This window comes from Syngnathus scovelli, chromosome 13, assembly GCF_024217435.2.
Source record: "Syngnathus scovelli strain Florida chromosome 13, RoL_Ssco_1.2, whole genome shotgun sequence".
Taxonomy (NCBI): domain Eukaryota; kingdom Metazoa; phylum Chordata; class Actinopteri; order Syngnathiformes; family Syngnathidae; genus Syngnathus; species Syngnathus scovelli.
Window position 1 is genome coordinate 7,867,113 of NC_090859.1, and position 15,911 is coordinate 7,883,023.

Here is a 15,911-nt window from a genome sequence, read left to right on the forward strand (position 1 = left end):
AGAGCCACTGAACCTTTGTGTGTCCTATGCCAAACTAGATAACCACCAGACAGATCCACTGGACCAGCACTCTAAATTCTAAAGTGTGTGTGAAGTTACCCTGGACTGCCACACTAGTCTGTAAGGGTTACAGTGTCCAAGTCTCTCCATAACTCTCTGGACTGTAGCACCCACTTCCTGGGGGTATGGATCGCCTCTGTTTACAACCTGTAAACAATACACAACAGTAGGACGGTCGGTCATGAGTACAGTAGGGGAGTAAACATGTATAGCTTAATTGTTCGCAAATGTGTTTGTTTCTTCGGGTAAATATTATATCATGCAATTAATTTTATTGTACAACAAAATGTTTTAAGATTTTGTCTATTGATCAAAGAGTTCATTTTAAAATAACATTAGAGGTAAAGTAAGAGAGTAAAGCAGGACATGCAAGATCATGTTACACTTACAGCCATGGGAAGTGAATGCGCTGAGAATAGAATCACTACATCATCTCTCTTTTCTTCTGGAAACTTCAGCAGCTCATTACTCACGTGTTCTGCAAAACACTGCACATACACACAAGCACGCAGACAAGTGTTATTTTCATCAAATAAAATGCAGCTTTCCTCTACCAAAATCACATATTGAGATCTAATTATGTAGCTTGCAAGCAGTTTCAACTCATGATTTGCTATGAAAACGCTGAGCCTAAATGTCATGTTTTTAATCATTTGCCTTGTTCTTTCTGCCCCATTAGTGTGTGCATGCGTTCGTCTCTAACCTCCACCAGAAGAGGGTGAGTAGGCCAACGGTCAATGACACTCCAGCACATTTTTGGCCTCTCGCCTCTGCTTCTGTAGTAACGGTAAATGGCGTTTAAACTGCTACCTGTTTAGACAACAACAAAGAATCACATTTAGAACATAAATACGTTTTGCTGTTCACAGCTTGTCAGTTGTAATGTCATCCATAATTTTTGCAGTTAGAATCGCAAACTGTCAAGCCCCCACCATTTTAAATATAAGTTAAGTTCAAACAAAAAAATGTGCACGCAAACTGCAATATATGTGAGCTAGTTGACAGGTGGACAATCACAGGGTGGACATTTTTGGCTAACGCTAATCATAACAACAGAGTGGATAATAAAACAAATAAAATAAAGGAAGAATAGTTTCTCTTTTTTGGAGATTTTTTTTGTACAGGTATGTGTACAAACATTTGGCCACTGTCAATAAGAACCCAGAGTTTTATTATTGGGCTGCACATCATGAGCCTGATGTGGAGCCCAAGGTACTTTAACTTCATAGTGATACAATACAATATACATAATATGATGTGTGTTTTTGACCTGTGGTTGAGCAGCTATACTGAGGATATTGTGTGAATGCCACAGCTCGGTCCACTCCGTCTTTCTCCATCTCCTCGATGGCCTCTTCAGTCAGTGGGTGGACATACCGGAAACCGATGTAGAACTTATGAGGGGCTGGTGGGAAAGAAAATGAACATTTTCAAAGTGCTATGTAAAGTAAGACTATAATTGATATGGGTGAGGTGTACAGGAGACTTGCAGGGGACAAGTTGTCAACAATATCAGATTTGGATTTGGTGGTCATTCGTCAGTTTATTTTGACTTGCAGCTAAGGCCGTGTTGTTATCAGTGAGGTGTGAAGCAGGCGTGTGAGTAGCCACACCTTCAACGACATGCTATCTTTATTTCGCACCCGCAGAATGCGGCTGATACAAACAAATCCTAATCCAGAAACTTTTGAAGTGCTTATAAATTAAAGTGCTGTTTGGATGGATATTCACACTCACCTGTCTCAGGGCTCATTTCATCCAACAGCTTCACCATGCCCTCTCCCTGCATGGCGGTCCAACGTTTGATGGGTGAGCCTCCTCCAATCTTACTATACTGCTCCTGGATCTTGGGCGTGCGGCGCTTGGCAATGAATGGGCCAAGTTTACTGTGGATGAGCAAAGAACGATTACAGATATAAAATGTACTGTACATTACTAACAATCAAGAAATGATCCAACGTTTTTGGACTGTTGACACAATTGGTCTAAACCAGACATTACAAAGATTTAACCCACTGACAGTCACATGAACGCAAGGGGGCTGTCTACATCTTCAAGGTAACATACAGGATGAGACTGAATGTAGATCAACCTTCACCTATTTATCATAACCGAATAAAAGATCAAGTTAAAATTTTACAAATGTGTGTCGACTAAGTCGTACTTCTGTACTGGGAGTTTCATCAAGTCTGTGTCCATGAAGAGCCTCAACAGGAAATCATGTACATCTTCCAGTTTCTCAGGTCCTCCCATATTTAGCATCAAGATGCCTGTCTTGGGTTTCCTGCAAAACAGGTTCAAAAGCAGCAATTAAGTTCAATGCCATTTCCCCGCCTCGCCTGCAAAGAAAAAAAATACAAGCGTGCTGGCGTGCTGGCATTTCACCTATTGTCCTGTGTTTCTGGGGTCACATTATGGGCCAAAGCTGCAACAGTAGCATGAGTCCTCGTGCCAAGGCTGACACTGCTCCTGGCAACTGCAGCAGATACAAAATTAATTCATCTGACATATCCATTGCTCAGAAAAGTGAATGACTGAGACGTACATGTTGACACGAGATGAACTTTACAACCAGTCACTTTTTGCTTCAAAACAAACTTCTATATCCTCAAACAACCGATAGTAACATCCATTTCCTCTTTTTCGTTTTGTTTTTTGTAAGTCAATAATGTCAAGATAAAAGAAAACATATCTAACAGCGCAATTCTGTCCACAATACAAGAATCATTCATTTCTCGTGCGGCAATACCGTGAGACACCACCAGGGTCCCAATTGATATTACGCAAGTTGAAAATGCTGTAATTGCATAACTCTGACTAAATACACCACTGGAAAAATATAAAATATTTCTGGCTATAACGGTTATTATTCAAATGAACATACTGGAATCAATACATACATTTTATTACGAAAAAGTAACACTGAATAGTCATCGTACTCATTCTGACCTGTAGGTAAAAACGTCGTTAACGTTAACCGGTAACGGAAATATACATTTTGCTTACAAAATAAAAAAATACAGAGCGAGGCTTGTGAACTTTAAATAGCGATGAAATGGCCTAAATTGAAGATTATCTGGGCTATAAACACTTATTTCAGATAATAAGATCTGTTACAAACCGAATTTACAGGAAGGTGAAGAACACTTACGACAAAATATTTTTATTGTGGAAAGTCCACAGCGGAAAATGAGCGTTATGCATCTACCTTGTCGCTGATTTATGAAACTGATGCCAATGTCAACGATGTATTCATGTAATTTACTCCAAGCATGGCTACATAGTTGATTTGCAAGTGTGATTAGGCTACACCTAAGACACAACTTTAGTTTACTACATATAAAATGTATGCAAATAAATCGCAATTCGTATTTCTAAACATAGCCTCGCCTGAGCTAACTCAGCTTGGTAGTACTACTCACATTGGATCAAGCGACCGGCGTTGCCCAGGACTGTCATCATTATAGTTTCCAATTTTTGTCACTCGCCCCCCCAAAAAATTAACCTGACAAATAAGTCGTGCACTTCTTGTCTCTGTAACTGTGCAAGCGAGTCTTCCTCTGTCCCGCGTATTTTGTTGTCCGATGTGTCAACGAGATTCCTTCAGCTATCGCTTCCAGCTGGTTGTTACCAATGATGTCAAGTTCGGCAGCATGTTTATTACTTCCGGATATTTTTCAACGGTACAAGTTTCCCAAAACGGACTTTTTTCCCTACCAATTACCTACTATCCAGTACCGACAAGACATAACATATTCTTACAGCGTAAAGTAAGTTGAAATTGAAAGGAAGGTTGAACAAAGTTACTTCCTATTTTTGTAAAAAAATACCAAAACAACAATGATTATAACCTTTCTACGCATAAAGAGTCCATTTTTTGTTTTTATTGTTGTAAAAGTTATGATTGTTATTTATTTATCTATTTTAAATGGAACTGGGGATACTTAATTGTTCAGGTCCAATGCTGTGACTTCCGTTTGATTACTTACTTTAGCTTGACAGCTTGATGCAAATCTGCTACAATTACGTCACGCTACCCGGTCTACGTAACATAACCACACCTTCGTTGTAGTAGATGCACCCACTCTTTGGAGCCCTTGTATCAAACACAAGGCCCGGAGGCCAGATACGGCCCGCCACATCATTTTATGTGGCCCGCGAAGAAAAATTGTGCATCAAGTTTGTGTCTCATTACTAGAATTGCAAATTGTCTTCACTTTTAATAATATCTTTTTTTTAATATCTGACCAGTTTTTACTCGTCTGATTTGAAAACGACTTATTTGTCAGTTTGTTTTGTTGCTTTTATTGTATATAATATGAGGTGCTCATACATTTATTTGAGTTGACAGTCATAATGGCCCTCCGAATAAAGCTAAGACTACAATGTGGCCCGCGACTGAGTTTGACACCCCTGCTGAGTTATGTACAATTATCACAATGTGTAATTTATATACATATGTATATATACATATATATGTTCACACGCACGCACGCATACACACGCACACACAGGCTTAAGGTTGTACTGATTTTTTTTTCTTGATCTATGCAACAGATAAGCAAGTTCCTTCTTTCAAAACAATTTTCAGTCCTTCACTCTTGTTCCCGTAAAGGAGATACATTTCAAACCAACAAGCCCAAACTCGTGTCTTCATAACACGAGTGAGCGCCTCATTACGGTGTACACTATTTGTTGCATCAACATCTTCATCATTTGATGTACTGCCAGCTACTCGTTATTTACTCTTCTTTGTAACAGGAATTTCAACCGGACAAGAGTTTCACTGCTTGGGGCAAGATTTACAGGATATACGCTCCTCTCAAAAGTAAGGTTATATGCTACAGTACAGGGTGAAATTTCAAGATCAGTCTTAAATGCACTTTAAACTTTACAAGAGAAATCTTTTTTTATGTCTTTCTGTGACTCTTCCAGTCTCCCTGTTGCAACCTGCTGATGAAAAGAGTGATCGTTTCTCTGAATATCCTGTCCCACAATGTTGAACTCTGTTGGACAGTTGTTAGGTGTCATATTGGTCTTGTGATGTTAAAATGTGAACAGCATGATGAAGGGGACTGTTTGAATTGTGATTTAAATGGAGCCAGGAAATGTATTGGTCAATTCATGATGAAACACCTGTTGTGAAATTTGCCATTCAGTTCCTAGTTAGACAACCGTAAATTGTGCAAAAAATTTTGAAACCGTTGGGCGTGCATTCAAAAGCTTAGAGGTTAGTCTATCAGTGGTTTTGAAACTTTTAATACCTAGAACCACTTCCAAAACTATTCCATCTAGTGACCAAATAACCCCCTAAGCCAGAGCAAGTTTGCAGTCACATTGTCATGTTAAATTTAAATATTTTTAAATAGATTTCAATAGTCTAAGAAACACAATTATATTATGACAGAAGGTCTGAAATATTCAAAGCTGTTTTACTGTCATTGCAACTGTACAATGAAGCCAAAAACACAATTAAAATCACACACCAAATCTTAGGATGATTACTACGTCATTCGTTTGCATCGTTTTATTGAAGTGTTGTATTTTCCAATTTTCGCAGATCACAAACATTTTGATTCCATGTAGACAACCATAATCACCAGTAGCGGTCCAGGTTTTTTGTTCGTTTCTTTGCAAGACAGTAGAGTCAAATGTTCGTCAGCACTACAAAGCACAAAATTGCCGATCGTGATTTTAAGTTTTGCCCAAGTGTAAATACACAGCATCACCAATACATGCGTGGAAGGTGTATTTTCTTGCCTTTACTTTTTGTCATGGAAGGCCAACGTTCTTGTATCAACCCCAGAGACATTTGTTCAGTAAACAATCTGAAGACACCATGTTGACATTTCTTCCTCCAAGAATATTTGGACAGGTGAGGAAAAATGAGAGTACCAATTGCAAAAAAAAATGTAGTCATGTTGCCACTTTGTACTAACCTAACTATAAATGACTTGCTAAGCCTCTGTCACAGCGTATGTGGAGCTAGAAAGACCGCATTTAAGGCAGGAAATGATCAAGGGCATTCAGTATTTTTACACAATTACAGAAACGTGTTTGATTTAGAGAGCAGAAGGTGACGTTAGTGCACTAATTATGGGACATGATCGGAAGTGAAGATGAGCACCACACAGGGAACAACTTGGTGATTGGATCTCAATTTGGGAACTATGTGAAACAAAACCTGCAACAGGAAAAAAACAATTGGAACAAATGTATACAATGGTGCTGTATCTGATTTGATATTGAGCTTTACACGATGGCCCATACTTGAGTGTGTCATGATGCGAGTATGTGTTTAGGGCCGGCAGCGTTGGATGAATCGTGGGTAAAGGCAGACGTCTCTGATGTGGTGTCTGTTCAGCAGCCAGGTGAGGAAACGCTCGAGACCGAGGCCATAACCGCCATGAGGACACGTGCCATACTTCCTCTGAATGGTACGAGAAAGAAATTCGTAATGCGTTTGGGTAGAAAACATGCTCATTTAAGCAGAGGAGCAAGAAAAAAACAAGACACCTGGAAAATGGTTGCTTACCTGATCAGTGTACCAATAGTACGGGGTTGGGTCGATGCCTTCCCTCTTATAGCCATCCAACAGCTCCTCAGCATCCCAGGTACGCATCGAGCCACCAACAATCTCACCCACATTTGGCATCAAAACGTCAACCTGCGAATGGCGGACATGTCAAGAGGGTTAAGTTGGGACACCATTTTTCTACACTGAAGAATTTAAATTTTCACTGCAATGCAGTCTTTAACGTGATTCAGTTATCTGTAGTTTGTTCTGCCCGCGCCCCCAAATACTAGATGGGGTAGGTTTTTATAAAAAAAAAAAGGTTTTACAGTATACAACTATGTCGGGATTTCGATTTATATTTTCAATGTAGGTCAGCGCTGAGCTCTACTGGATTAAGAGAAAACGAGGCACATAAGGACCCCTATTAAGATCACAATGCAGCATGAGCAGTTGAACAATTTAGCTGTCGATCCAAATATCAATCTTTTCACCATGGCAGAATGCAGCACTTAGTTTTGAATTGAGGCCAGTGCGATCAATAATGGCGCTTACCGATTCTGTGAGCCGCCTGTCCTCAGCGCAGCGCTGCATGTAGAAGGATTTGATCTCAGCTGGGAAGCGACAAAGCAGAATTGTTTCATTGATGGCATCTGTCATCAGCCTCTCGGGGGCCTCTGGGATGTCCTGACGGACACAAAAACAGGATAAGACAAATTAGTGGAATGTTATTAGGATAACATGTTTGATTTAAAAAGAATGTACAGTCAATCCCTGAGAACTGTTAATTTGAAAATAGAATTATATTCAGCAAAGTGCTGCTCCAGTAGAATATGTTCACTAACATATTCTCAGTGTTCCATTTGCAAAATCAAATATTTTGAAATTTTCTTGAGGAACAAATCTTCTATTATTTGCTAAAAACCACAGCAAATTCCACATTTAAGTCCTCATGCAAATCTTTTATAAATCAATTAGCGTTACTTTTGCGCCACCTTGTGTCATTTTGCTGCAAAGGAATGACTATTTACTGAAGGGAATTACAGTACTTTCCAGTCATCTTGTGGCCTCTATAAGTAATTATACTGCTTGGGGGTCATAGTTGCAGATTTGCACAGTTTGTAGCAGGGTTCAGTCCCTGAACTACAGTAGTTTACTGAATATTTTTTCAACCAAAAGAAATTTTGTTTTTTGAAATTTCTGTTATGCAGATGATTTCTTTATTTTAACAATGCTTCTTGTTCGGACTACAGCAAAGAGCAAAGATATTAAAATAACAGTTGTCTGTCTGTGTTATGCTCACCTCTCCAAACTCATAGTAGGTGCCATCATCCTTCTTGACGTCATGTTCTTTGAGCCACACGATGGCATCGGAGTAGTTCATCCTCTTGAATGGCCTTTTAGGGGGTTTGAAGTCCTGAGTACATCATCAAAAAATAAAATAACATGAGAATGTAATTGCCTCCCCAAAACAACAACGGAAAAGATGGGACTTGATCTCGTTTGGTACCGACCGGGTTGATGTCATAGAGCAGTTGCGCAGCAGGAGATTTTAGCACTCGGTCCACAACATCACACACTAAATCCTCCAGTTTGTTCAGCAGATCGTCAAAGGTTATGAAGGGACATTCTGCTTCAATGTGAGTATACCTGCAAGCGTTAAAAAAATGGTGATGGCATTTGGCAACACGTTGTGGTTCCACTTCACACAGAATTTTTCTTGGTATTCTCCTACAAAACCAGCTTGCTGGGTTACAAGGAAGCACCTTGAGACTCTATCAGACAACAAATAGTCGTTGACTAACAGCACCTTTTTCTGGCTGTCTTTTCTGGTTCATGTTCAGGTTACTGACTGAAGAATGCGGACATTTGTTATGGTTGGCTTGAGAATAGATTGGCATGCTCACTCTGAGAGGTGCCTGCGGGTGCGGGACTGTTCAGCTCGGTATGACTGAGCGACGCAGAAGCAGTCGCCCAGCGCAGGTATGCATGTCTCCAGGTAAAGCTGGGATGACTGTGTCAGGTAAGCCTGCTCGCCAAAGTAGTTGAGGTTGAACAGCGTGGAGCCGCCCTCCACCTGAGTCTGCACCAAAGTTGGAGGACTGACCTGAGCAGGAAACAGGAAGCAGATGTCACAAGACTCAAAGTGAGATCTCATCACTGAGTACAATCATACAGATGGTGTGATGGTGTGACACTTATCAATAATTGGACCGATAAGTCCCTCAAACTAGTCCTGCAATACCAGACTAAAATAAAATGACTTCTCAATGGTGTGCTTCACCTCGTAGTAACCACGGCTGAAGAAGTGTTCCCTGAAGCACTGTGTGACCGTAGATCGGACTTTGAGGACCTTGGAAACGTTCTCTCCTCGGATCATCATGTGTCGGTTGTTAAGCTGGACATCCACGTCCGACTCTTCATTCAAGATGTTGTCGGCCCCGCCTGCTGGCGCCAGGCCGATCAGCTCCCAGAAGTCGCAGTGGAGCTCGTGGCCTCCTGGTGCCTAGGGGAGTAACGGAAGTTTATATTTTCTTTGCAATGTGGAAATGTAGTGAAAGAAATACATAATATATAATCAAGTATTTTTTCCTGCTTGTGTACATGATAGGCAGCTGTGCTAACCTGTTTTCCTTCAGGAACTGGTGTCACAGTCCCATAAAGAGCTACACTGCTCTCCGTGGACAACAATAAGCCATTATAGCACTGACACTAAAGACAAGAACAAGAACAGGTAGTTAGCAGATGTTAATAAATTGTTAAAGATTAAAAAAGAAAGGGAACTTGAACAAGTAAAAGATAACCATTACAATATAATAAATAGTGGTGTCACTCACTGAGCAATTTCGATTGTTGTTGTTTTTTTTTTGTTTTTTTTTAAAAGGTAATTATGGGTTAGGTTTTACCAGTTTATCAGACAGCACACACTGCAGGAAACCAGTTCCATCTCTTAGCACGATAAACATCAAGTTTTTGCCTGTAGACAAACACAATTCAATAAAAATGGGCTAACATTTTGAGAGCAGTAAATATAGCCATGAGCATGTAATTTGAAGTCTTCTAACCTTGTCTCCTAAGACGATGAACCCATCCAAACACTTTGACTCTCTGACCTCGCTTTGATCCCAGATTGTAGATTTTTACCTGCAAAAACACAATCCAAAGTTGTACAGAGAAAGGAAAGCAAGTTGCAGGAGATCGACGCTGCCTAATTTGACCTGCTCTGGTGTTAAGATTGTCCCTTGAATACCAACATTCGACTAATCAAAAAACAGACATAAATGTGAATTGAACATCAATAACATCAAAGACGTACCGTTTCCGGATCGGGCAAACTGGGGTCCTTTTCAATCATGATTTTCTTGGCTTCTTCCAGGTTCTTCTCTCGCCTCTCATTGTCTTCCGCCTTTACAAAAAACATGGACCAAAAAACACAAGTCAGATCAATGAAGAAAAAATGGGAGGTATTGTCACAACTAATGTGAAGGGGCAGGTGAGGCACACACCTCTTTCTTCTCCTTGGATTCATTCTTGGCCTGTTCACGGTTAAAAGCTTTCTTTGCACTCTTCATCTGAGTCTTGGAGATTGCGACCCAACGCTGACAGAAATTGCCAAAAAATTACAGAAAATTTCAACAACTTAACTTTATAATACAAGCAGACAGGATGGATAAAGTTTTACACGCAATACAGCTACATCAACAAATTGACAAAGATATTGAAAATTAAAAGTGCTGGCAACAAATTTTCAATATTGATTTGATGTGTTGCATGATTGTCATTCGTTGCAACGAATAAATAAAAAATAAAGTACACAATGTGTACAAAGAAATACCACTACCTCTTCTTCTTTCTGTGAGTCTACGTAGATAGTAGGGAATGGTTCTTTGCCAATGAAGAGCAGAGCCTGAGAAGGTCAATCAAAAACACAATGATCAGATATCCGAGTGAAAATATTGTTGGCACCATAACCGACATTGGATTCCCATTAAAGCACTCTTGACAGTCATTTTGTCGAGCTTGACCTTGTGAGTTGTTGCTTCATATTAGATTAATAGAGCAGAGTGTTTTGTAGATGTTTTACTTTATAAGTGGTTTCCTAATTCATACACAAGCAACATTACAATTTAAGAAAAGACAAAAATCAACCTGACAATCACCATAATGAATTTGAGTTAGTATTTGTAATAACAGTGGTTAACCACTAAAACGCAACTTATTGTGCTTACCTTGAGAGGTGTCTTGAAAGGTTTCTGCTCGGTCCCATCTCCATCCTGGTCGCTGCCACATTTGTCCGACACATACATTTCCCCTGAGGTGCACAAGTAAAATAGATTCACAAACAAAATCTCCTAACGTGTTTCATTTGAAATTGAGGTGTACCATACCTGATCAACTGCAAGTGTCACTGTTTAAAGTTATTTTACTCATAAGTTCTCAAATGGTTAAGCTTGTAGTTAAGTTGGTTCAAGCAGTAAAATGATTCAAATATTTGCCTCAGGATATGACTACAAGTATGTAACTGCTTACGCTTACTGAAACTAGTCCATCAACTTACATGTTTGTAACTACCCCCAAAATCTCGTGCTGATGTGAAAGTTTGAAATAATGGTGTAATGTTCAGTAGAATGAAGTCATCATCGAGTTAAACTATGTGTGTATTATTTAATATAAGCTGCCATCTTGAAATGAGAATGAAATAAACACATAAATAATCCAAATATCTCAAAAAGCCCATATCAGTTTCAGACACGTTTGTAGTTTTGATATACAGACACAAAAGTACATGGTCGAAATTAATCAGACATGACAATAATGATTGATTAATGAATTAAAATGAGGCACTAATATATACAAGCTAAATATACATGATTTACACACTCAAGTGACATACCATGAAAGAGGCTTGATGACTATTATTGATCATAATCATAATCTACACTGAATAAGTCACACTCCCCACGTGTAGTGTGTCTGTGTGTGTGCGCGCGTGTGTGTGTGTGCGTGTGTAAACCAAGTCGTGACAATGCCTGACGCAACACTAGATTCTGACAGCTGTGATGGTACCTTGAATGATCTCATTTGCACATCACGCCAGTTTTACAATCCTACCGTGTAATACATCTTTTGTTAGCACGTTAACAGGGCGTTACTTCACAGCAAACTGGTGAAAATAGAATTGAATCTTGGAGCTTGGGAATTACTAGCATGCTAAATGCTAGCATGCTCCTGACTGATGCAATTGGTAAGCTACCGTTCACATGTCATCAGAAGCTAGGTGGCTAACATAGTTAGCTTTCAGATTTCCATTGCTTTCTTACCAACAGACAATTGGTCCACACCTTTGGTTATATCTGTAGCCATGTCAGTCCAGGGGCTGCTGTAGTCCGCTAACAAAATGATTCAGTACAACACACACCGCAAGAGAAAACTGCCGGTGCTTTGCCGATCCAGCCGCATTCGCTGAAATCCGGAATTTCAGTGTCCTTCTTCCGGGCAAGGCAGAAGACCGGCGCTGATTGGACACCTTCGACTTCGATTAAATACCCGCATATGCAATTGGTGGAAGCCAAACATGTAGTCCAATAATACTTAAAAAGTATTTGTAGTTTTTGTGTCATCGGTGCGTCAAAATATTCCAGTTGAGTTATTTTTGGGGATCAAATTATTGGTATTTTTGGTGTCACCCACTGTAATAAAAGTAGTGCAATCCCTGCTGCTGTAATGGTCTACTGAAGTTGTAGTGTAACAAGTAGGTTAAACTCACGTGATTGACTGGTTGTCCTTAAAATGTTCTCTGCATTATTTTGAGACAGATTACTGAAATCTCATGTCCAAATTAATTCATTTTAACATGAAAAAATCAAATTACTTCTATGGAGGCCATTTTTAATTTTGTAACTGTTTTCCCTTTATTTTAATCAAACTAGTGTTCAGACTGGTGTACAATGAAATTAACAAAGATATCATTTTAGTCAGATGTCTCTAAATGATCGTTAACGTTAATCTACAAAGTGACTGATAACGAAGTCATTGTTGGGCACAATATTTTCCCTTTCTTTGAATTCCTACTGTTATTAGCGTGATCTTCATCACTTAAACACAATTAATTCTCAAAAATTTAACATGACAATATTGTAACACAGAATAACCCAAATCATGTACAAAATACTAACACGGCCCAAGCATCAAGAGAGCCCATAAGGAGGGTTTCCACATTTTAATGGAAATCATGATCCTTCTAATTATGAGAAGAACACACCCTGGGCTGTACTGTCCATCAATAACGATCCAGCAGAGGGAATGAGATGAAATAACCCAGAGTGGAACCCACAATGACGCCGAGAAAGATCCAAGTGTTGAAGGACATGACACACAACATCAGCATGTAGCCCAAAGTCACCTGCAGCAAGTGAAGAAATGTCTGGATTCCATGTAGCAACCAGCTGAGGACCAGGATATAAATAATACATTTATTTATTCATATGCATTTGGCAACTTCTCTGATGCTTTTCAAAAAAAAATATGACCTGTCAAACACAAAGACATGGAGGAGAAACTAAACCTACGTACTTGGTCTTGTTGCTCGGAAAGATGGGGTTTGATTCTCTGGGCGTCAATGAAGCTTCAGAGGAGCTGTTTTCTACCACAGGGCTGCTGGAAAATGGAGTGGAATATTGAGCCAACAGCGTGCTCCTGCTCAGCCATACCCTCCACACTTTTAGCAGCTCGTACAAGACCGTCAAGAGCATGACCACTATCACTGACAAAAACATGCCTGAGGGGGGAATACACACACAAAGATTTTTACACGCTCAGAATGTTAAATATGATACATATGACATATTCAGATCAGAAAATAATAACCTTAAATGATAAACATGACATAAAGTTTAGATTTTATATTTATTTTATTAAAGAGCTTCTTAACACCCGCCTTATGGACATTCGTAGATAGAAACAAACACTGACTAAAGGATTTTACATGACTATCTAAAGAAAATAAATGTATGGATACCTCCAGGGCTGTTCACATGCCAGAAGTCAAACAGCAGTGTCACGCTACTTGACACCTGAAATGTCATCTGAAAAAAATATATGAAAGAGAAATCATCAGCATATGAAGATTAGCACATACTATTTAGCATTTAAATGAATCCATGCCAGGAATTCCATCACTGCCAATGTTAAAATTAAATTAAATTCACATGACATAAAAAACAAACCATTTTTGAGGCAAAACGGGATACAATATTTTTGTTGTGTACTGTATGGTTTTAACAGCTTGTTAATAAAGAACGCACAGTCTTAAATTCTCTCAAATTAGGGCTTGCTTGGATTTACTTAGTGGTGTTTCAGCACTCTAAACAAATTGGGTTAGACACGCTTCTGCTTGGAATTAATAAATTGCAGACGTGATCAATTGATTTGGGGCAAAGTGATGCTAGTTTGTGTGTGAACTTTATCTCAACCACATTCCCACCCCCACATCCAAGCTGTGAAATTTCCATCTGCCAATGTCAGCTAAGATATAAATGCTACATGCCAAACTTAGACTCTCATGAGCAAACGAGGAGTGACAATCAAGTAATGATTTTTTTTAAGTTACATTGCATGTCATAGCTATTATTTAGGATACTTTGCATTATGATAAGCAAACGTAAGCACAATAATGTTGAGTTAAGCAATTGAAGAAAAGATTTGCAGTTCTCCATTTCAGGATCTTGTCACATTTTGAAATATTTAAACAGCTTTAAACATGATTTATTTTAACATAGTGTATATTCATTTGACATTCTCTTTCCCAACTAAAGAGCAAAAGGAAAGACAGTTATCAAATACAGTTAGTACAGGATTAGCATATTTACCCAAAAGCACGTCAGTAGCCTTCAGCAGCTCAAGTTAACAAATTAGCGGCAAAGAAAATTCTTGTGGTATTAAAGAGTAAATACACACCCATCTCCAGACAATAATTCACTGTATAAACAGCAAAAAAGTGAAGAAATATTTGGTGGAATATTTCTTTGTAAAACAAAAAAATGCTACAAAATCCTTTGTGGATACATTGAAAGATAAAATACCCTTACATTGGGGATCTTGGGCCTCGACTTGTTGGCAAGGCTATCTTACTTAAATTTTAAATTAAAACCCGAGACGATTTAAGAAGTATTGAAATAGTTACACATTTTATTTCTGATTAAATACTATATGAATATAGATGTTGGTAATGTTGGAATATGGTCAAATCCACTGATCTACTATAAGGATAAATATATCAAGGCAAGTCAAATATATTTTTATAACGACCACAAAAGGTCTTTATGGGCTTCACATGTTCCCGGTTGACAATAATGACATTACCTGATCTCAACCCTCATCACATTTTCAATAAACATTGCGCATTTAGGTGGGCTGGTCTGAGTCATGAAACTCCAATGCTGAAAATGGATTTCACTCAGAATTTTGTCTTTATTTCATTACTTTGAATGCCATAACTTATTTTTTCTGTCTTTTTATGATTGAAATAACGAATCTTTTCACTTGTATGCTTATAGTGCTGGCCGCATCGACACTTGATTGTCAAACACAGGCAGCGTACAAATAGAATTTATTCCAAACGCACACGCGGTGATCTGAGTGAGTAGTTGGATTAAAATCACAAAACTCACGGTCATCATGTTGAACTTGCTGGGCGAAGGAACGCGTCAGTTGCTGTTTAGTAATTAACTTCGTTTACCCATTACGGGCAGGCGGGCGTCTTTTTCTGGCTTTTGACTCTTCAAATACATTTTTGTTGCACTCTTCGACTTGGACAGACGAACGACACCACCCACTGTACCGCGTGACTTTAAACAATAAACAAGAGGCTGACGGGTAATGGAGTTTTTGCAGCGAGACGGACTGAGAAACATTTCCGGTTTATGTGGCCTCTACGCATGCGCATTCACATCAAGACTATATGTCCATTTAGTTTTTATTTTATCACCCAGACTTTACTTGTGTTGAAAAGATGCCATAAAAGGTATTCGAAAAAAATAACATGTCAGGCTCTGTTCTTATTTCATTGATGCCTAATATTCTAATATTCTGTTTAACTGGACTCTACGCATGCGCATTCACATCAAGACTAGATATCCATTTAGTTTTTATTTGATCGCTCAGACTTTACTTGTGTTAAAAAAGATGCCATAAAAGTTATTCGAAAAAAATAACATGTCAGTCTCTGTTATTTCATTGATGCGTAATATTCTAACTGTTGTTGTGACGAACCTCTTCCACAGGAGGTCAGGAGTACACCAGTACTCAGTTTGTGAGACTATGGTTAATCGTTTAGCCA

The 15,911-nt window shown here is 38.9% G+C and overlaps 3 protein-coding genes and 1 long non-coding RNA gene across 5 annotated transcripts in view; 1 reads left to right on the forward strand and 3 right to left on the reverse strand.

Annotated features, from left to right (window-relative positions):
- The window catches only part of fech (ferrochelatase), an 8,997-nt gene extending 5,286 nt beyond the window's left edge, over positions 1 to 3,711 (reverse strand). Inside the window, exons 1-8 of the mRNA XM_049737803.2 lie at positions 3,483 to 3,711; positions 2,446 to 2,536; positions 2,225 to 2,344; positions 1,798 to 1,946; positions 1,331 to 1,465; positions 764 to 870; positions 450 to 548; positions 100 to 207 (exon numbers count right to left, since the gene is read on the reverse strand). Of these exons, the coding sequence (XP_049593760.1) occupies positions 100 to 207; positions 450 to 548; positions 764 to 870; positions 1,331 to 1,465; positions 1,798 to 1,946; positions 2,225 to 2,344; positions 2,446 to 2,536; positions 3,483 to 3,522 (849 nt within the window). The 5' untranslated portion in view covers positions 3,523 to 3,711. The remainder of the gene's footprint in view (positions 1 to 99; positions 208 to 449; positions 549 to 763; positions 871 to 1,330; positions 1,466 to 1,797; positions 1,947 to 2,224; positions 2,345 to 2,445; positions 2,537 to 3,482) is intronic.
- An 888-nt stretch (positions 3,712 to 4,599) lies between these two features.
- On the forward strand, positions 4,600 to 5,861 carry LOC125979360 (uncharacterized). The gene is made up of 2 exons (XR_007485306.2): positions 4,600 to 4,888; positions 4,996 to 5,861. It is a non-coding gene; the product is annotated as an uncharacterized lncRNA (long non-coding RNA).
- On the reverse strand, positions 5,553 to 12,083 carry nars1 (asparaginyl-tRNA synthetase 1). Of its 2 annotated transcripts, none has more exons than XM_049737478.2 (16): positions 11,917 to 12,083; positions 10,804 to 10,886; positions 10,416 to 10,481; positions 10,081 to 10,173; positions 9,891 to 9,980; positions 9,640 to 9,718; positions 9,481 to 9,551; positions 9,200 to 9,286; positions 8,859 to 9,080; positions 8,482 to 8,681; positions 8,089 to 8,224; positions 7,878 to 7,991; positions 7,130 to 7,261; positions 6,596 to 6,727; positions 6,331 to 6,490; positions 5,553 to 6,244 (listed from the first exon to the last, which is right to left on the reverse strand). In XM_049737478.2, exons 1-15 carry the CDS (start codon positions 11,936 to 11,938, stop codon positions 6,359 to 6,361), a joined length of 1,659 nt encoding a protein of 552 aa, XP_049593435.1. In that variant the 5' UTR covers positions 11,939 to 12,083; the 3' UTR covers positions 5,553 to 6,244; positions 6,331 to 6,358. The 2 variants fall into 2 exon arrangements, with proteins under 2 accessions (XP_049593435.1, XP_049593434.1); XM_049737477.2 differs by having other exon boundaries at positions 11,896 to 12,075.
- Positions 12,084 to 12,779: 696 nt separating this feature from the next.
- Positions 12,780 to 15,430, reverse strand: slc31a2 (solute carrier family 31 member 2). The gene is made up of 4 exons (XM_049737481.2): positions 15,244 to 15,430; positions 13,593 to 13,659; positions 13,148 to 13,352; positions 12,780 to 13,020 (listed from the first exon to the last, which is right to left on the reverse strand). The coding sequence occupies exons 1-4, from the start codon at positions 15,250 to 15,252 to the stop codon at positions 12,855 to 12,857; spliced, it is 447 nt and encodes a 148-aa protein (XP_049593438.1). The 5' UTR covers positions 15,253 to 15,430; the 3' UTR covers positions 12,780 to 12,854.
- Between the last annotated feature and the right edge of the window lie 481 nt (positions 15,431 to 15,911).

Coding starts and splice junctions, on each gene's coding strand:
- slc31a2 (XM_049737481.2), bottom strand. Junction 13,353..13,592: donor GCATGTGAACAGCCCTGGAG/GTATCCATACAT, acceptor TTCCCCCCTCAG/GCATGTTTTTGTCAGTGATA. Junction 13,021..13,147: donor TTTCCGAGCAACAAGACCAA/GTACGTAGGTTT, acceptor CCTGGTCCTCAG/CTGGTTGCTACATGGAATCC.
- nars1 (XM_049737477.2), bottom strand. CDS start 11,938: ATGGCTACAGATATAACCAAAGGTGTGGACCAATTGTCTGTTG. Junction 9,552..9,639: donor TCATCGTCTTAGGAGACAAG/GTTAGAAGACTT, acceptor GTTTGTCTACAG/GCAAAAACTTGATGTTTATC. Junction 8,682..8,858: donor TCAGCCGTGGTTACTACGAG/GTGAAGCACACC, acceptor TTTCCTGCTCAG/GTCAGTCCTCCAACTTTGGT.